The sequence below is a fragment of the Melampsora larici-populina genome (genome assembly GCF_000204055.1).
Source record: "Melampsora larici-populina 98AG31 unplaced genomic scaffold MELLAscaffold_41, whole genome shotgun sequence".
Lineage (NCBI taxonomy): Eukaryota > Fungi > Basidiomycota > Pucciniomycetes > Pucciniales > Melampsoraceae > Melampsora > Melampsora laricis-populina.
The window spans coordinates 536,201-556,995 of NW_006768805.1; the positions used below are offsets into that span (position 1 = coordinate 536,201).

The window sequence follows — 20,795 nt, forward strand, 5'->3', positions numbered from 1 at the left end:
ATCCTCTAGCATATCTCATGGTATTGTAAAAAACTTTCAGATCCCACTTCTTTTAATTCTTCAAATTGATCTGCGATGGAGAACACGAAGAAGAGGCTTTGTGCTTACATGTTTGTGTGGGTATGTGGATGTTTTCTTATTCTATCAAAAACTTTGTATAACACCTACATGAGTTCCTCTTTCCTTTTGATTTTCAAAATATTTGGAAGTGCATAGAAAGAATAAAATGATTCACAGTCCAAACACAAATCTCATCATTTTGTCATAAATACACCCACAACTGATGATTCAGAATCATCAGTCCAATTCAAACCTGATTCACTGGCAAGGCCTCCAGAGAGAATTTGAAAGGAGCAACATCTGGTATCCTCCTGAGCAGCGGAATGAATGAAGAAACTTTGACAAGGAAAACAGTAAGAGCCATCTGTAATCACTGAACCTTGTTATCTACAGACTGTTGCTAGGAATTAGTTGTAGAACATTCGAACAATGCTTGATTGGAGGACGACTAAAAGAAATTCCAGGACATGTTCAGATGAAGAGTTCAGTCCAACCATGCATCATGATACCCATCATGAGAGCAGGAATGACTCAAAGAGGGATGATGTAAGATAAGAGTCATGAGAGTAACCAAGCGGTGCTGTGCGCTTGCACATGAATAATAGTCTCAGTCAAAAAGTTGTTCAGAGCAGGTAATGTGCCAAAGACGATGATGAATGCCAAGAAAATAAAGATCCAATATGATTTCAAGGACAACAATTAAACCAAGGAGTTCATTTAATGACATGTTGGCTAACTCACCTGAAGCTTTGTTAGTGGCATTAGCTTAGTTGAGTAACATAGCAGGAGAGTCAACAGCAACTTCAAGGAGGTCTGTATGAAGAGAAAGGCTGCAGTAAGTACTGAGCATTGTCTTGTATCAAAACTATTGTACATACTGCCATTGGAATGTGCAACCAGCCATATGCAAACCCGGCGGTTTCGTTGCAGGACACACATAAATTTCCATGTCCTGCTAGATCTTCAGTTTACAGTTTGCAGCAATGCAAAGGAGTTTTTGCTGGGCAATGGTTAGCCAATAAGCAAGATCGGCGGAAGAGGAGACCACAGAGACATGGGTAAAAACGCAGCTGGGGATCCAGATTCTGCTATGCAGTAGCACAAACTTTTCCAGTGAACAGCAAGGCCAGAGTTTGTTTCTACGTACAGAGGGCACAACGGTGCAAAGAAAGAGATTGGTCGCTAGGTCATAATTGAGCCTAGCTAGATTGGAAATATGATATGAGACTTACCTGGATGTTGCATCGACCAAAGTGCCGTCTAGAAGTGCTGTATTTTTTGAGTCAGCTGGCCTTTTTCAATAATCTTGTTGATTTTATTATTTTGATAAGAATAGACGGATCAGAAAGTTAGTTTATGGGTTTGAGGAACGGAAGTGGAAAGTACAAATGATGTAAGCAACCTTGGTGTTAATTGACCCAGTTTTTTTTCTATTGGTGCTTGAAGCTATAGTCGCAGTTGGTGATCACAATGACATGAAGAAAATCAGCAAAATGTGTTTGTTTGCTTATCTACCTTTGTATTTGGCATCAAAAAATTCGCGGTTTGCTCTTATTGTGTAGGTATGAGTGTGTACATACATGAGTTGCAAGCCAAATTCAAGTCTTGAAGCCATGTCATGATGAAATTCCTGATTTTTTGCCTGGTTTTGTTGTGAAAACAAGGCAAGACGCACGCGCTCCAGCCAAACAGGTCCACCGCTTGGTCAGCCCACCAAAAAAGGGACATCAAAACTTAAAGATAAGCCTGGAAAAGTCTTTCAATGTCGTTGTTCAAGCAAGAGTGATATATTTCAAAAATTGTAAGACTGATATTGTGATAAGAGTGGTGACTGAAGAACTGTACATACACAAGCATTGATAAAATAGTAGAATCGACACAAGCAATGCATATAAAGTTTTCCTATCAAACATATTGCGGTCATCTTCATAAAATATCTTGTAGAAGCTGAGAGGAAAGGGATGTCAGCAGATATTGATTTGATGAGCCTGCATGTTGAAAAATGTACGCGACTGCATACGCCCAACCATTCATGCTCAACTACTTCCGCAGTTTGACCCCAACTTCCCAAGTTCGACCCCAACTTCCCAAGTTTGACCTCAACTTCTGCAGTTTGACCTCAATTTCCTAGTTCGACCTCAGCATCCCCAGTTTGACCTCAGCTTTCCCAGGTTGACCTCAACTTCAGTTTGACCTTAACTTCCCAAGTGGGACCTAAACTTCCCCAGTTCGACCTCAACTTCCCCAGTTCAACCCCAACTTACTAATTCCGACCTCATAAAGTACAAATGTTTTCCCTCTCAGATACATACATTTTTATGTTTTTTCATATGTCTACCTTGTAAGTCCATGTTTTAACTAAGTAAGAATGTGGGTGTGGAAGGATTGGTTGGATTGACGGTGATTGTCCAGGCATCAGCCAATGTTCTTACTCTAGGTCTGGAGTGTTGAATTTCATGGCTGCACTACAACCTGATGAAACAAAAAATGAGAATACCCCATGCAAGGTTTGAACTCAATACATATCCACTTTGGTATATACTTGATGAATGAGCATTGAACTGTAACCTGAGTACAGTATCTCCACTACATGCAAAGTGCTGACCCCGCGGATGCGGGGTCGCGGTGACGCTGCACAAAACCCAAGGGGGGGGTCTTGCAAAAGCGGGGGGTCGATCCGGGGTCAGCGCGACCCCGCACCCGCGGCGTCACCACCTTGCATGTAGTGCTCAGGCCAGTGTGGTCTGGCTGGTGAGATATTTCCCCCCCAAACGCTCTACCTTTTGTTCCAAAACAATCTATACCTTGACTTGCAGTGTAGACCTTAAACTACCAAATTTATAAAATTGGAATGCTGATTTTATATGTTGCATGAAATGTATCAAATGCAGTTTATTGGATTACTTATTTTATATAATTCTATACACTTACCATCTCAGTTGCATGATAACTTCCTTGGTTTATCATGAGTGTTTTGATGGTCTCATCAATTATGCTCTTTGTTTCAATAGTTCAACTTAGGAGCATCAAAGAATCAAGAAAAGTGTTCTGAGAATCTGATAATATAATCTTGATCACTGAGACTATGATAAAACAGCACCTTGTACAAAAATACTGTAAGCATCTTTACACATCACTGCAACATAACAGACCAAATTACATATCTAGGATGAAAACCATATGGGGTTATGCTGTTCTTAAAATTCAAGTTCACAAGCAAATGATGAAAATCTTGTTTTCTATATTCTGATCATGTAGTCCAACAAAGACAAACAAAGTCAAGAAAAAATTGAGTTGCATTGGTTTTATTTTAGAAGAATTTTGAAGGAAGGGAAATAAAAGAAAAAGAGGAATGAAAGTATGGTCCAACAATACTTAAATCATCCATGTGTGCATGTGGCATGGTGTGACATAAGTAGCAAGCCTAGGCTATCTGACAGCCCAAGCTATGTGGTGGCTGACTGGCTGATGACTTGGAGGGTGAAATCATGCAACAGTATGATTGATGTTGTGGGTTCAGGTAGTGAGGTGATTCAGTGGGTGTTGTGATGAAAGTTGGAGAGTATGTGGTCAGTGTGGCCAGCTTTGATGGGTTGGAGGGTATCACAGATGTCACCTGGTGAGATATCCATGACCCCACAATTGGTCCAGGAGATTAGTTGCTCACAATTCAAGGACAAAAGTTTTTGTCAGCCTAACAGTAAGTCACCAGCTTGTGAATGTTTCAAATCAAGAATGATTGTAAGACACTAGATGTGTGATCCACAGTTATGTAGAAGCACCATCAGAATTTAATCTGAAGAGTGTCTCTCACAGTCCATGTGAGACCATTTCCACTAAAAATCAGCACTTTTTCACTGTGAGACTGTCTTTGTATGCAGCTCTCTACAGCTAGATTAAACGTACTCAAAGACATACTTCCCAAAATAAAACAACAGACATTATTCCCAAAGAATAACTGGAATGCTTTAAATTAAAAATAAACAACTAATCTCTTTCTCATGTTTTTGAGGAGGGCCTGTAAATATCAGCTATACTTCCTATATGTTTCTATATGCGCTTCATGATTCACACCACTGATTGAATCTTTTACATCAAGAGCCCAAGCCACCCGACAGTCCCGTCCCATGAGGTGTATGGGTGTAGGGGGGCGCGGCAGCATCAGGTTCCGCTCCATTCGCAGCAGTAGCAGCATCTTCAACATCACAGGTGCGTTTACTGTGGAAAAAGTATCATGTCAGTCAGAATGATCTCGTTCAGATGCAATAGTTTTTTGCCTCGTCTACTCACATCTCCTGAGCCATTAGTGCCCATAGAAGCCCGGTATCATCTTGATATTCTTGCAACTTGCGCTTAAGACGTTTGTAACGTTTGCCTGACAACTTTTCTTGACTCTTCAAAATTTCCCGCTGAGCAATAACTTTGGGATCTTCCGAACGCAACATCGTCTGAACGTATACAAGCATTGTTTGAGTTTTGTAACAGAGTTTTCTGATGTCATCAGTCTCTTCCTCCAAAGGCACAATAGCTTCAATAATCTCCTCAATCTCGTGGCGGTTGAGAAAGCCGTGTGTTTGTACATGTTGAACAATATAATCAGGGATTTTGTGCAAGTACCTGATGTCAAGGTTCCGTTTGATATAGATATCAAAGTCCATTTCACGTTCCGCAGAAGTTGAGCCGCCTCCGGGGATTGCATTTGGATCCGGCTTTTGATCATGAAACACAATGGCTTCTAACCCAGGTAAGATGCCGCTACTTACATGGCCTAATACAGGTGGAAATACCATTGCTACATGGTATGTAGACAAAGGCTTGAACTGAGAGCTTTGAAAAGATGAGAAATGGAGAGAGCACTGACCAATACGAATATAACTTATTGATTTGGGATGTGATGAAATTTTGGTGCAGCAGAATCCGGCAGGAGTAAGGATAAATTGACATAGTCTTTGGATAAAACCGATTGAGCCTTGAATGCAGCACAAATCTAATGAAAGGGGTTGTATGTAATCATTCCACAAACCCACTTGAATTCACAAAGGGTGTAAATACTTACATACCTGAGTGCCATACATATGAACCCCGCTCACATGATCATAGTCAGTCCATCTGTTTCGCTTTTGTGACCTTCAATCCGCATTGAAACTAAATTGGCGTGTGTGAAGTTCCCGTAATTTGGCAATCCTGGTCTCATACGTCAACGCAACAGAGTTACCCAAAGTCTCAAGTTTCATCAAGCCAATATCATATGCCATCATCATCTTAGGTATCATATCAAAGACCGTGTTGCCCACAGTAAATACTCATGCGATCAAGTTGCAGCATTGTGAAGTAAGCCAAGATTTTGATGTATGCATACAGCAACAATAACTTACAAGGTGTGACCTTGCAGTATCCAGACCCTTGGGTCGAGACTGCTCCAACACTTTCTCTACCTCATGGTGGCCCAGCAGCTTTCATTTGCTTCCCAGAATGTGTAATCGCAGTCTCATTGACACCAGGGACAAATATTGAGCAGATGGTATCTCTAAAATCAGGAGCCACAAACAGAATCATCGGAGGGGGTACAAAAAGCCTGAGTATTCAGCCTGTGCGTGAAAGTGGTGAGCACCTCCCTACTTTGAAAGTCCTGACAACTACCAGCGGAATTTTGGAAATAGAACTTGGCGCATCTGAGCTTCAGAGACCCATGTGAGCATGCTACCTATTGTGCTACTCTTATTGAAATCGATCCTCATGACTTCATCGCTTTTGGCCCTATTGCAGGCCCTTGACTGCTGAGGACTGCCTTGACAGGGCAACTTTCAAGCTCAAGACCAAACTTGATCAGGCTGTCTTCTTTGGTGTATAGAAGAGGTGATCTACTCTATTTCAAGTAATTATCAATTTAAACTGATCAATTTGTCTATGTCTGCATATATTAAAATTTCATCAATATGGATAAGCCCTGATAAGCCACGATGAGCAGAGATGAGCTGTCCCTTACCTTTGTCGACTTTCTGCAGGACGTCCCACAGGTTCTACCGCGCCCAATACAAGACCTTTGTGAAGTCAATTACTTTCTGTGTGCTATCTTCAGAGGTCTTTCCAATGAAGGTTCGTGCAATAGTGCTAACTTGGACCTTCTAGCAAGATCGGAGGTTTACCATCATCAGATAAGACAAAGTTTGGGAATTCACAAAACCCAAAGCAAAACTCTGACTGGGATGCAAATGCTTGTACTTCAGCTCAAATCAGGGGTGCAATTGTCTGCAAAGCACAGTGGTTTGTGATTACCAGTAGTGATGCCCCTCTTGAGGTAGACAGAATATTTGTTGTGGTAATTGTGCACAATGAAACCCAGCAGCCTGTTGATTCCATTATTCAGTGTGATGATAAATCAGATCAGAGTTGAGTGGGAAAAAGAAGAACAACCAAAAATCATACCAAGTAAGGTGGCCCAGACAGAGTTGGCTGCCCCCAGGTGTTGCATCTCACAGACCTAGCCATGATGTGTCATTGCAACTTTGAATTGTGTTTATTTTGATGGCAAGTAGGCCCATACAGTTTGTGGAGCATCATCCCTGGAGATTGAGGAGTTCAGCTCAAGTTGAGGCCTCAAACAGAATTCAGTTCAGAAATGAGATCCATGACCATGCACTGGTTGAGGTTATGATTGACAAAGGCAAATTGAATTGGATGCTTATTTACCACAACTGTGAGACTTTCAGCCCTCCTCACTGTCAAGGGGGATGTGGTGGTCCTTGTGATACCAGGAATTTTGTACAAGGTATGTATTTGAAAGGTATCCTCACAGGGGCCAAAACAGATGCTCACATAGGTGTGAGTGTTGTAGACTTCCCAGAAGTCTCCAAAAAAGATTGATTTTCTTTCAGATTCATCCAATTGACAATTTTGGTAGTGTACAGGCAATGAGGCTGTTTTGCTCAGATTTTGCTTGGTGTTGCTGGACAATGCTCATTTTCTTCTTGGATGAGCATTCTGTGGGCTCAGTCTCTCAGATGAGGATTCAGGATCAAATCACCACCCTCCCAAATACATGTCAGGCTTCAGCACTACACAATAAACCCCGCTTTTGTTGAAATTTGGTTTGCGGGGTGTCCAAGAATCAAGGCCAAAACTTGGTTTGACTTCAACGGGTTTTTGAGCAGAAACCAGTTGTTCGACGGGTTGAGTTTCATACTCCAAGTACAGTTGGCCAACCCCTCACTTACAGATTCTATTAGAAGATAAAATGAGAAGAGATTGTCAAAAAGAGAAAGATGAAGCATTTAATATTGAAAATTAACCAACAATAAAAAGAATATTCTCAATATGATTCATTTTTATCTCTTTCAACTTCACTTTGTTTATCTTCAAAAAAAATCTACAGTGCCTGCCACTGAAAGCCTGTAAGACTGTGGCCCCGGGGTACTCGGGGCTGGCCTTGGTCCCATTTGTGGGCAAAATTTCACCGCCATCAGATGGTGGCCAAGGGGATATTTTTTTTCACTTTGGACAAAAAATTCTTCTATTTCCTGCAAAATCTTGCTCATTTTCTTGAAAATGGTGGTCTCACTGAGAAAAAAAAGCCAACGTGAACGTAGAAAAAGAGAACAGGAAAGCAAGCATCAGGCACCAAACTCTTGGAATGATCCAGCATCACCTACCAGCAACCACAAACAAATCTCTGACAAGTCAATCAGTCAATTCATAGAGCTAACAGAAGCTGCGGACAAAGATATCAATCTGGCCAATACCTTCATTGAAACTGAACAAGATGAATAGCAACAATCAAACAAAATCATCAGACAAGTAGTTGAAAACATTCTAGACTTGGATGATGAGGAAGAATGTGACATGACAGTAGTTTCAAGACCATGGCCAATATTCACCTCGAAAGTTGCATATCCCGCCATTCAAAATTGTAAGCGCAAGAATTCTAGCGGCCAAATCACAAAGGGTTATCGGAAACCAATTGAAAACCCGAGTTCAAAACGCCAAAAACTTCTCCCAGCACCTGTTCCTAAGCAAACAAAGCATAACCGTCTTTCAAAACAAAAGAAAGCACTCAGAGGCAACATTAATATGATATCTAATTGGGCTTGTGTTATTCCAAGACCTCTTCCGGCAGTACAAACACAAAATCTTGAATTGAATGATGTTACAGCTTTGACTTATCAAACTGGTTCAGATGAAAGCCTGACTGGCTGTGATTCTGAAGAGCTCGATTCCCAAATTGTGTCAGCAATCAAAGATCAAACTTTGGTAGAAACTCATCAAACCACTGAAGCAGACTCGGTCTTGGACAATCTGATTTCACCTGACCTTGATGCCTGCATCAATGAGCGCGTAGAGAACTATTGATCGAACCGTGTCAAGGCCAACACTCATTTGACCTGGGAGGAGAAAGCCTATGAACAGTTTGACAAGCTTAATGTCGCTTTAAAATCGGCCACGGATCTGTACACCAAAGAACGCTTGGCCAATCCAAAGTTTACCTATCCATCCCTGATACTTGACGAGATTCGTGAATTCAACAGCCGAAGGCTCGAGCTTACCTTGAGTCAAACAAAATCGCCTGCAGTTGCTGCTTCTTACATCACTGCTCAGTCATCCTGTCGCCGCCTACCACCCTCAAAATTGCCCAAGTTTACTACAGGGACCAGTCGAGCACAAAAAATTTGCCAACAAGCTGAGGACTTGATCACACACGGCGAGCTAGCTTTATTGGCGACTGGTAAGTCATCAAGACCTGCATCAGCCTTAGATAACAAAGAAGTAGAGATGGCAATTTACCGATGGCTGGTGACAAAGAAGCCTGGAGAGGTTTGTTTTTGTGATCTTAATTTATGGGACAAATTAGAAAGTAAACTTATTCATGAATCTTTGAACAGGTCACTCCTCATAGTTTCCGGTGTCATGTCAATGAGACAGTGTTGCCTGGCTGTGGAATCAAAACAATGATATCCGAGCGTACAACTTATCGATGGATGTACAGAATGAATCTCCGACCTCAAGAGTTCAAGAAATCAATCTATTTTGATGGTCATGAACATCCTGATGTTGTAAAATACCGCAAGAAGTATCTTGCTGATGTTGCTGAACTGCGAGCTTGATCTTCTGAGTTTTCCGGTGACAATCTGGAGCACAGTCGGTCACCTGAAACAGGTACAACTGAAACAATATTTGTGTATCATGATGAATCTACAGTTCATAACATGCCTGGCTCTTGCCTGACACACCCGACTTGAGATCCAAGAGTGCAGGCCGCTTGATCCACATCTCGGACTTCATTCTCGAAACTACAGGACGGCTCGTTTTACCTGAATCTGAAACACACGGTATACCTTGTGATGCGGCAGTTGTCATCTACCCAGGGACCAAGGGTGATCCTTGGTGGGATATGACTCAGTTGATAACTCAACTTCAAGAACAAGCAATTCCAATTTTCAATCGCTTGCACCCAAAAGCACAAGGTGTCTTTATATTTGACTGCTCTTCAGCACATCAGGCATACAGACCTTCAGCTCTACATGTTCAGAATATGAATCTCAATCCTGGTGGTAAGAAAAATATGCTTCGTGATACCATAATTCCAACCAATGATCCAAACATCCCGGCTGAGCGATGAGGCTTACCACAATCAATGGTCTATCTGTCTGATCATCCAGATAAAAATCTCACCAGTCAATCAAAAGGTATCAAAGCTGTACTTCAAAAGCGTGGATTGTGGGATTTCTACAGCTTGCGGTCCCTCCAGAATGGTAATGGCCCCCTTTTAGGAAAATGCAAAGATTGTAAAAAGTCAGCTGTTTGCCAAGATCAAGAGATCAGATCTGAACAATTGATACGAGAGGCTGAAGCTCAGGGTTATTTCATTGATGAAGACAAAGAATCTCATACAAGAACTAAACAACATTTCAGATCTTCAAGCTGTTGTGCCTTCAGGATTCTCAGCTTACAGTCCGACTTCTTAAAAGAAAAATGTCTGATTCAGAAGGTGATTGAAGAAGCTGGTCACATTTGTTTATTCCTTCCCAAATTTCACTGTGAGCTGAACCCCATGGAGCCGTATTGGGGTTATATTAAACAAGGTAAATTCCAACTTATCATCTGATTCTGCCATTTATATTAATCCAGCTCTTAGATCTGTACAGAATTTTGTCAAGGTAATTTCAAATGCACACCTTTGCACAATCAAAGGAACGATTTGAGAAAATTTGGAAGAATTGCTCCATGACAACAATTTGATTGTCACTCTCTCATTGTATATCAATCTGGGGGAATCTCTGTAGACTGGGATACACTTGCAGTGATGTGAAAAAACTGGTGAAAAAGTATAAGTCTCATCGCCGGATTCCAGCAAATGCTGCAAGGAAATGCTGTGAGGAGGATTGATAAGTATTGCTGAGCCATTTTAGTACTGTTAGATACTATGTACCTAATTACATATCCTAAGTACATTTTAGTACTGTTAGATACTATGTACCTAATTACATATCCTAAGTACTTAACTACATACATTAAGTACTTAAATATGTACGTAAGGTCATATGTAACTTGTGGTCCCATCCCAAGAGGCAAGGCAAAAAAAAATTATGCTATGGCTTAATCCTTACATGCCTAGATTCTGCCACAATGGCCCAATACACCTATGTCAATAAAATTTGTTTCTATATATATATAGACAACAAACATAAGATCTGAAATGTCAAAATTTATTTGCAGGGAAGCGTGTTACAGGCTTTCAGTGGCAGGCACTGTACTTTCCATCATCATCACTTAAATTCTTACTTGTTAAACCTTGGGCTTTCATATCAATCTCATTGTAATCATTGTGAAAGTCTTACTTCTTTACCTCAATTGTACCTATTTCACTATCCAATGAACTAGCAAAAAGGGTTGTTCCTACAAAACTTTTGTGGTTAGCCAATTATTATCAAGACTATGCTCAACTACTGATCACTGGTATACCCTTTTCATCTATCTGAACTTGAACTGTGACAAAGTAATTGACAATTCTACTTCTCTTTGCTTTATGTCATATGTTGATTGGTGTGAACACAACTTCACATTTTAGAGGGCCACAGCCAACTAAGGAAAGACTAGATCGATTTTTCTTCATCAATTCCATGTCTCATTCAGAGACTAATCCAAGGACTCTAACCTCCAGACTCACTATGCTACCCATGGGGTGGTGGTTAGATTCATTGCCAGATCTGCTGAAAGGGGAAGTGCACCAATTGGTAGAAGAGCTTGTCAAAGGTGTACACTTAGAGATTATGACAAGTTAGTCACAAGACTTAATCACCAAAAAGAAACTTTTACAAATCAAGAATTACAGGTATATCAGCTTTATACTCCTGAGTTGACTTCAGCTTACCAACTGGATGGTATATCAGACATCTTTTCTAGGTTCCAAGCTGCCAACAGTGGGTCAGCTGCGCTCCGCTGCGCTACAGGGCATTAACAGCAAGCGCAACTGAATCTCACAAGATCTCACCACGTTACGGTGTTAACGCAGCGGTACAAAAAGATAAGGAAAATTCAGAAACTCGTAGCTCAGCTCCGAGCAGGCACGTTTCAGGCGTTAACAGATGCGTTAACCCCTGTTCACAGGCGCTACGTTTCATGTTACAGCTACAGCTACCCCGTCAAAAGATGCAGTGTTTTTCACAAGTGAAAAGCAAAATAAATCATTAATTTAAAATTAAAAACTTAAGGATAGTGTAGAAATTATAAACCAAAATGATTCAATGAATGATCAATGAATGAGAGTAAAGAAATAAAAAAAAGAGTTGTAAAGAGTGTAAAGAAATAAAGAAAAGAATACAAGGAGAAATAATAATTTAATTCATGGGGATTCCCATTATTTTGAAGACCTTCACAAGGTCTTCAAAACCTACCCCAAGCTCCACGCCTTCCCTTAACCACATTCTGCTTGATACCAGCATCTTGATGGTGCGAGCTATTAAGCTTCCACGACTTGAAGAGCAGATATCGGCGGCGCAAGAAAATATGCGTTCAGCTGCACATGATGACCCGGTCGATGCTAAATAATCCCTGGCCATGCGTGCAAGTACTTGGTATGACTTTTCATGTAACTATTAGCCATATTTATAATTCGAGCAAAGTCAGCGACACAATGCAAACTTTTTCAGAAGGTAATACACTTACTTTCCACCATTGCAGGCTGGCATTTGGATCCTGAACGTTATAATCTTCAGTTTTCATTTTGTCACTTCCTCATAAGTAGTTTTTAAATGCCAAGTCCTCAGACACTTCAGCCTCGGGTTTGTCCTCAGAGTCACTGTCAAAAATATCTGGCTTGGGCGAAGACGTCGCAGGGGTCTTTGGGTCCTTCAAATTGATCTGGGAAGGTGTTGATTTGTTTGGAATAGGTGTGGCGAGCTGATACTCCCGATGGAGACGTTTCAGAGTAGCTTCAGCTGTCATCGTTACGGTAGACTGGGGTCCAAACCATTTAGCAAAAAATTTTAATCAAAAAAAAGGATGGAGGACTGTGGCCATGACCAGGGTCTCGCATGCTAGAGCTTCATTGAGATATTCTTTCGTCTTCTCGAGCATCTTGGAAAGCATCAGATACATCGTGTCGCTTGTGTTGAGAGGCTCAATTTTCTTCTCGAGGGCATTACGTATTTCCACGTACTTCGGAATCACCATACATCCGGAGGGTCCATCCCCTTCCATTGCCAGAGTGATCTTCAAGAAAGGCTGTGCGAGTGAAAATGAGACAGTGAGAACAGATGAAATTTCAAGAGCCGGAAATTTAATGAACTCACCTCAAGCTCGTTGTTAATCTTTCGCACTTGTGCCCACTCGGACGTGGTCATCTCCAATTCATGGAAATAGCCGTCGGGATTCTTGTTCTTGCGAGCAGGCCGGTTTTTAGCATGTACTTTGTTCAAATCGTCTCGACAGAGTTGATCAATAACCTGAACGAAGTATGGGATTAGTGGAAATAAGGAAATGATGTGGATATGAGAGTTTTCAAAGCAGAATGAACACACATCTTGGGCTAGCCAAGCTTTGTTGCGGCTGATATACTTAATATTCGATCTAATTCCGTAGCCCGCGATGAGTGACCCAGTGAAGCCCTTCTGAGCACTCACTCGCTCAAACTCCTTGCGCCAGGCTGCTGACCGTGTGATTTGTCGAGTGATGAAGTCCACCTGGTGCGCATATGACAAAATAAGCCATCAATATATGTCAAACATAATGATTCCAGGAATAAAACCGTACTTTGCGCAATATGTAATCTACATGATTGGCCTATCAACGGTGAGTTGGCTGTGCTTCGTTGTCTTCAATCTGAAGTTCAGGATACTCCAGCTCGTCAGCATCTGCAGCATCCCAGTCCGCCTCGTCATCAAGTTCAGGAACAACCTCTTCTGGTTGTGTATCAACAAGGTCTTGTGAATCATGCTCAATGTCGATATCTTCGGCGTCGACTGCTTCGGAGTTAACACGGCTTGCATCTGCTACTGTAGGTTCTTCTTGACCTTCTTCTTCTTCCTCGAAAATTGTTTCAAACATTGGAAAATGACCTCGAGCGGCTTGCTTGACTTTCAAAGGTGGAGGTGCCTTCACACCTAAGGCTGCCAATCCTGCATTGACTATCAATGCTATCTTGTGACAAAAACAAAATATATGCATACTTTTAGGGTCCCATTGGTACAATTCATTGTCTTCTTGCTCGAGGAACTGTCTGTGCATCTCACGGGCCATTGTCTTGTTATTCAAACCGGAATCGGTCGTCTGACAAAGCATGTGAATAAATCAAGAAAGATGTGAGCCCAACATGAAAAATTGAAAAGGTAGATTAAAAGTTAAACAAAGGACTTATCTTTTGATAAAGGCCATGTTTCACCAACAGATTTACAATTGGCTCTGCTAACCAAGGCCCATGATGATGCCATGCGATCAACTTGAGGCTGAGGTGTCGTACTCGATGATTCCATTTGTTATCCACAAATGTAACCGCCGCACCAATGAAGGCATGGCAATTACCCTTGGTGGTCCAGCCATCATGGATCAGATTGAATTTCGACTTAAGAGACTGTAACAAAATAAAATATTTGATAATCAAATGAGATTCAGAACAAAATTGGAAATAGCAAAAACAACATAACTTACTTTCAAATCAGAGAAAACATTGGCCTTGAGACTTGCATTTACTTGCTTGGCCTCATCAGCAGCCCATTGTCTTCCATATAAATTCGCATCCTTTCAAAGATAATGTATCATACCTCACAAGATTGGGTCTTCCATTCGATTCCATGGTTGCGCTTGGCGGATCAGCCAAGTGCATGCCATCTGATTGAGAGTTAGATTAGAAAATGGTGCACAAGGTGTTGCAACTACATAATTATTGATTGGTCCCTTAGATGATTTTGCTAGTGCCTGACGAGTTTCGAAAACCAATGGGGGAGCCAGAGCTGGGTCCAGCTTTCGGGCCTTGAGTCAACCGACCCAGCCAAGATCAGACCGTCCATCTTGATTTGATCCGTCACGATGTACTCGAAGATTACCAGTTAGATTACTGAGGCTAACGCAAACCGGGTCGCTTTTGTCTCGCTTGCAAAACCGACATGGATAAGACAACGGAGCCTTTGTTGGATCCTAGAAATTGATTGCATTATAAAAGAGATGAGTAATTGAACCTTTACATTATTAATAGGCTCTAGCACTCACATTGGGGACACCGCGGCTGTTGACTCCATGAAACGGTGGGTCATAATAACTCTTGAGTTTGACCAGGTCGCCTTCAGGATCTTGACACTTGCGCCGTTTGGAATCGATCTTCTTATTATCTTCATCAGAATCACCCCGTAGCATTTCTCTCGTGATGTTATCTGGGAGTACCTGTTGAATAGGTAATGATGAGTCAGCTTACAAGTAGAGTATTTCAATTGGATTGGAGTCTACTGACGTTATTCGTTTTGGAAGAATTGCGCTGAGCGGCACGCTCCTTCTCATTCTTCTTGGTGACAACTGGTGATTCTTGAGAACTTGCTTCAGAGTCAGATAAATAGGTGTTGATCGTTCCTTGAATCTTCTTTTGCTTTTCACCAGCGGTTACCGAATCAGATTCTTCATCTTCTGTGCTGACAATGGTGACAGTGCTGCCCCTCTTTCGTTTGTTTCGAGACTTGGTGGGAGCTAGGATGATGTTGTCTAATGTAACACGCCGACTTAAATCAGGACTCGGTGGGACAAGGCTGCCGTGATGACTGGTCTGCTTGCGAACCCGCGCTGGGCGTTCGGATGTTACTGAAGACATGATGATACAAAATCGAGAGAAAAATCGAGAGAAAATTGGGAAAAATGAATGAAAAATTATAATGGTTTGTAAGAATGTGATCGGTGAGTTGAAATCAAAATGATGTAAGTTGATAAGTATGGTAGTGATGGATGTGGGAGGAAGAGATGGATCAGTAGGAAGCGATAAGAGAGGGAGATAGGATTCAAACAAACTTTTAAACCTTTTGAATGGCTTCAAGTTCCAATATTGCCCCACCAATTTGATAGTCCTTGTATGACCATCAAGGACGTGCCCTGCGCCTAGATACATTGGTATTGGTCCAGATAGGTGTATCGAGGGGTTACGAGGGGTTAGTTTTGAAGGTTCGTTCGAAGTTTGGCGTGATACTTCCCAATCGAGGTGGTCCACCTATGGTGTTGGCCATTCTGACCCGATTGGGTGCTTTGAACCCGGCACAGGAGCTACGGTGACGGGTAACGGTGCTACCCGTGCCGCAAGCGTAGCTCTTTTAAAAAAAGTCGTTTTTGCCGGGCCCCGTAGCCTGGCGGTGTGCTTCCGGATAGAGGTACGCTACGGGTGATGCAGCGGGGCCTAAATACCGCTGCGCTCTGCTGCGTCACAGCTACAGTTAGCTTAGCTGACCCACTGTTGAAGCTGCGCAACATTTATACAAATATACTAGCCCTATCAGCGGCGGGCGCCGCAAAGCTCGTATTACACAAACTCAACATCCCCAAACTTATTCATTGAGCTGAATCAGCACATCCCCTTCATTGAAACAATGTGCTCCCTGGTTTACTCAGACAAACTCTCATGTCTTGGACACCCACAACATCAACACTTGAACAAATCACAATACATTTGCATGACAGGCAATGAAGTCTCTCACTGATATTGTTTCCCATTAAGCCAAAACTTACTGTGGAACCAAGAAACACACCACTTCTGCTATTCACCCAAAGGGCGCAAAAATTTGACATATATTGACTTTATTGACTTTATAAGAAATGTGTGTTAAAGAAGGAATGTCTCCACGCTTTTGAATTCCCTTGAGACTTGCAAAACAGAGCCTGTGAGCATTTTGTTACCCAACATACTGTCACATTTCACCTATTCACTCGATTTGATTTTTCATCAATGTAGCTACATTCTGTCAAAGATCTCCGTGCTGCGTTAGAGATGGTGTTTCAGGCCAAATTCAAGATTGAAATCACTTACTAACAATTCAAGATAAGTCAACTGACTCCTGAAATGACACTTAATCCCATAGCGCCCAAAACCCTCGACCAACAGTGGGTCATGCATTAAGTCCTCGCCGTAAGTAATGAAGATAATATTTTTGAATCGAGGAGGCGCATTGAGTAAATGACAATTCCCGGCCTTTAGCATGAGCAGCCAATACTTTTTGGAAAGATAATACCCCGTGATGAAGACTTCCATGTTCTCAAACAGCTTCAATTCTAGCCATCCGAGGTTCCTAGCAATACTGTTAGAATTAAGAGACCGGAAGACCGCCAGGCGCGGGAAGTTGACATCGCAGACGCTGACTGGCAAAAGATCCGGAATGGATTCTGTGAATACGACCTCCAACGATTCTCGAAGCGCAAGCATCATTTCGCCGGGTTGGTCACGACGATCATGTGGTAAATATTCAATGCACTTGATTTGGCTACTATGATTTCTGCAAAGGCGTCCGATGGCTCCTTGATTGTATGGATGGCACTTAACAGACAAATGTTCGAGCTGACGAAGTGACAGTTGATTTAGATCTAGAGTGCGCAGAAAAGCAACATTGAGGGTCAATGATCGCAAGTTGCCAGTCGAGTCGAGCAATCTTTCCAATGATATCGAGTCGTTCATGTCATAACTCGGCGGTTTCCCATCAATTATCAATACTTTGAGACTATCAATTCCGTTTACCGCATCTATGATACCTTGCGAGAAACCCACACCGGCTTTAAAGCTGAACCTCAGATCTGTTATGCTATGACCACAAAGATTGATCAGCTGCTCTACGCCTAACATTAAATCGCTAGAATAATCATATTGCATCTCATCCAATCCCATCCTGGAGCGCGTGATGAATGATCCATGCTTCCGTTGACGTGGCTTGATACGTAAGCACTTAAAAACTAACTGATCAAATGACACTACGCCAAAATTAATATTTTCCGAGCAGAAAAGATAATTAGGAGCAACATAAGTCACGCGAGCTCAGATTATTTTATCAATCTGTAATTCAGATTATCTTTATAATCTGTGACTCCCATGGCTCTATAATTTCAAGATCCACGTATGTAAGTCAAGTAGGATGAGAATATGGGCATCTCAGGATAACATAAAGTCATACAGATCTAAAATATCATACTAATCTGTGGAATCCATCAGTTGTCACAAGTGCTGTTGTTGGAAACACACTATTTTGATCTAAAGCAGTAATAGATTTTGATTGTTTTCTCATCATATCAGTCATCTTTACTACAGTGCCAATTCTGTAGTTACTAATTATAATGTTCTCTCCATCTTTGAGTCTCTTAATTTTATCCATGACATCAGGATAGACAAGTATTTCAGGTTGAATTGTATGCTTCCGACTCTATGAAACCCAAATTCAAAGTGGAAAAAATGAAAAGAAAGTAAGAGACCAAGAGAGAGAGGACCAAAAGACACAATAATGCTTCCGACTCTATGAAACCCGACTTCAAAGTGCAAAAATTAGAAAGAAAGTAATTAGAGACCAAAAGAGAGAGGGCCAAAAGACACAATAAGTAAAAGAAACAATAGATTGTAAGATTGAGATCTTCTTATGCTAGTCTTGCTTGAATCGTATCTTGAGTTAAGGTCTTTAATATACATCTCTGACAAATAAGACTAATTTTGGCCATCACGGTGTTTGCTGGAAATTTCCCTATAAGTTGATTGATCATCACGATCAATTGTAAGTTTAAACTTGCTCATACAAACCAAATTTGAAAAGGGAACTGACTTATGATAATCGCACAAAGCTTGAATTAACCCAAAATCCTGAGTGACAACTTCGAACGTCTTCTGAAGTGATTTGAATGAAATTTTTGCCAATCTTAATTGCCCTTCGAGGCCTTGCACGGAGGTAGGTGAGAGGTCGAGCTCAAGTAGCCGAAGTTGGATAATCTCGATGGAAGTTTGGGCGTCTCGAAGATTACCTCCAACCTCGTGGAAGGTCTCGTTTATGTCATCTTGAGCACCAATGATCTCGTCAATCTCGTTATGATTAAGATACTTGTACTTCTTTACAAACTCCCTGAGGTTTTCGGCCGCAAGACGGTACTGTCCGTTCTTGAGGTTCACAAGGCAGTGGTCGTTGAAACTTTCAATCCGTTTTGCATCGATATCAGCACTAGAATTAATCCATCTGATTGAAGGTTGCGCATCGTGGATCGGGTAGCCTAGCTCAGCTTGAACATAGTCCGTTTTCCGACCAAGAGGGATGGTTATGTTGTTTAGACGGGGGGCTACCATTTCGATAAAAATCTTCAAGAGGAGTTCGTGATCTTCTTGTGCATTTTGAGTAAAACGAAAATAAGGATAAAAGGAAAGGATCACCTCCACAATTTGGGAGGTAGTGGCTTTGCTTAGGAAGAGGTCAGAATCGATCCTAGGCTTAGTTTGATTATCAACAATGTATCCGAGGATATAGCTAGGTAGGAAAATGTGAAATTGAAGTGGTGTCGACATGAAGTTATTGTGATGTCAAAAGCGATGTTTGAAAATAGGGAATGATCAGCTGGTTGGAAACCCTCTTTCTGACAATTGATAATATATATACATGATCTGGAGATACCCGACTGTTCAGAAGTTTCTGATCATCATAATTATCAAAGCCCACGGGACTCATGATCACGACAAGATTTGGTGTTTCAATTTATATGCAGTGTGACAGCTGGAAAAGAGAATGATGGAAGATCACCATTTAATTAATAAATATTTAAGTCAAGTCAAACTCCGATATCATATATATGTAGATTTATAAAGGAGCATTAAATCCTTTCACAAACATTCTGGTACGATAGTAATTGTTGTCATTCTAATTTGAAATGCACCTGATCAGAAGGATGATGATCCCCACAACATGATTTGATTTCCAAAACATTCTCCTTTGAAAAATATGAACAAGCTTAAAGCTTGGTGATCACCAAACATTTACAGCCAATTCTCAAACGCTTGACCACTTTTGCCGGCAAAGTTTGATCAGATTGACCGGGAGTTTGTGACAGGATTTTCTGAATTTAAATTCATTCCACTGGAAATTTCTTTGTGATCAAGTCATCACCAATATAGGTCCACGAATCAGAATAATTGATGCACAATAAACGCAAAGACTCCAATATCAACATTCGAAATCTTTGAGATTTTTTAGCAATTTCCATATTCACCTCAATTTCCTCAATCTCATCTTATCAGAATACGCTTTCAATGATCTTGCATAACATTTCTTGACTACAATTCCTTTCTTTCAAACAGCGTCAATATCAGAGCTGGTAAAGAAACCAAGTACATGTTATAATTACCTATCAAAAACTCTTGTTTGTTTTTCATCCCTTGAACCTTGACATCGTACTCTCTGGTCACTGATTATGAATATATATATCCCTTTGCTTGTGATATCCAGAGCGGACAGCCCAAAGTTTACTTCAGTACACTTCAATATTTTCCTTCGATCAACAATGCCAGGGAACGGAAGCAAGCTCCCTCCGCCGGGGTCTGCGAAACCGAAACTCAAGATCTCTGGAAGTTCTGCTACTGACGGAAAGTCAAATGTGAACATGATATCTGCCCAAGGCGAAATCACCTCACCAAAAGATCCGAACTCATCCCGCCGGCCGTCTAACACTTCACCATCCCCAATGGGGACTACTAGCTTCTCTGCGGCACGTAATGTCACTAATATTGTGGATATCACCAAGAATCCTTTATATGAGAAAGTCCAAAAGCTTGATTCCACCCTTCAACCGTTTCTTCAACATGATTGGGAGACCAACCGCAAATACAACCTTACAAAACTGAAATTTTACAACATTTTACATCATTTCAATCCCAGCACAACTTCTCGTCCAACTCACAAGAAAGATGAACTGAAATCAGCTTTCAAAAAGGATTTACTACCGAAGTTGCAGCCTTTTTGTAGTCCACCACCTCCACCCGCCGATTCTCATATGGATACTGATGATGGACTCGATTTCGATCCACTTCACCGAAGCACTACAATTGCCATGCTTGCCAGTACCATCCACAAAATAAACCCCCGCGTCAACATCTCTTCGGTGGCATTGAAGGATGAGGTACTTGCTCTATTCAAGCATTATGTTAATCCAAACCTCAGACTGCCTCACAACTCAGACTACACCGGCAGACCCCGCATTGTCAGCTCAAGCTTTGTTCCAAAACTTAGCATCCAGGCACTTCGACATGCCCTTCAATCCTATCATCC

General features: G+C 41.4%; 5 protein-coding genes across 5 annotated transcripts; 2 read left to right on the plus strand and 3 right to left on the minus strand.

The window, feature by feature from the left end:
* Window positions 1–4,154: 4,154 nt before the first annotated feature.
* On the minus strand, window positions 4,155–5,135 carry MELLADRAFT_66288 (uncharacterized protein; the record flags this gene model as incomplete). The annotated part of the gene is made up of 4 exons (XM_007414187.1): window positions 4,155–4,278; window positions 4,351–4,852; window positions 4,922–5,047; window positions 5,117–5,135. 4 exons carry the CDS (start codon window positions 5,133–5,135, stop codon window positions 4,155–4,157), a joined length of 771 nt encoding a protein of 256 aa, XP_007414249.1.
* Window positions 5,136–5,407: 272 nt separating this feature from the next.
* MELLADRAFT_110081 (uncharacterized protein) lies at window positions 5,408–5,911 on the plus strand (the record flags this gene model as incomplete). The annotated part of the gene is made up of 3 exons (XM_007414119.1): window positions 5,408–5,663; window positions 5,721–5,751; window positions 5,827–5,911. The coding sequence occupies 3 exons, from the start codon at window positions 5,408–5,410 to the stop codon at window positions 5,909–5,911; spliced, it is 372 nt and encodes a 123-aa protein (XP_007414181.1).
* Window positions 5,912–11,222: 5,311 nt separating this feature from the next.
* Window positions 11,223–11,750, plus strand: MELLADRAFT_110082 (uncharacterized protein; the record flags this gene model as incomplete). The annotated part of the gene is made up of 4 exons (XM_007414120.1): window positions 11,223–11,331; window positions 11,445–11,478; window positions 11,505–11,599; window positions 11,662–11,750. 4 exons carry the CDS (start codon window positions 11,223–11,225, stop codon window positions 11,748–11,750), a joined length of 327 nt encoding a protein of 108 aa, XP_007414182.1.
* A 3,221-nt stretch (window positions 11,751–14,971) lies between these two features.
* Window positions 14,972–15,346, minus strand: MELLADRAFT_110083 (uncharacterized protein; the record flags this gene model as incomplete). Its single annotated transcript, XM_007414186.1, has 1 exon — window positions 14,972–15,346. One exon carries the CDS (start codon window positions 15,344–15,346, stop codon window positions 14,972–14,974), a length of 375 nt encoding a protein of 124 aa, XP_007414248.1.
* Window positions 15,347–18,199: 2,853 nt separating this feature from the next.
* Window positions 18,200–19,042, minus strand: MELLADRAFT_91314 (uncharacterized protein; the record flags this gene model as incomplete). The annotated part of the gene is made up of 2 exons (XM_007414185.1): window positions 18,200–18,236; window positions 18,315–19,042. 2 exons carry the CDS (start codon window positions 19,040–19,042, stop codon window positions 18,200–18,202), a joined length of 765 nt encoding a protein of 254 aa, XP_007414247.1.
* Between the last annotated feature and the right edge of the window lie 1,753 nt (window positions 19,043–20,795).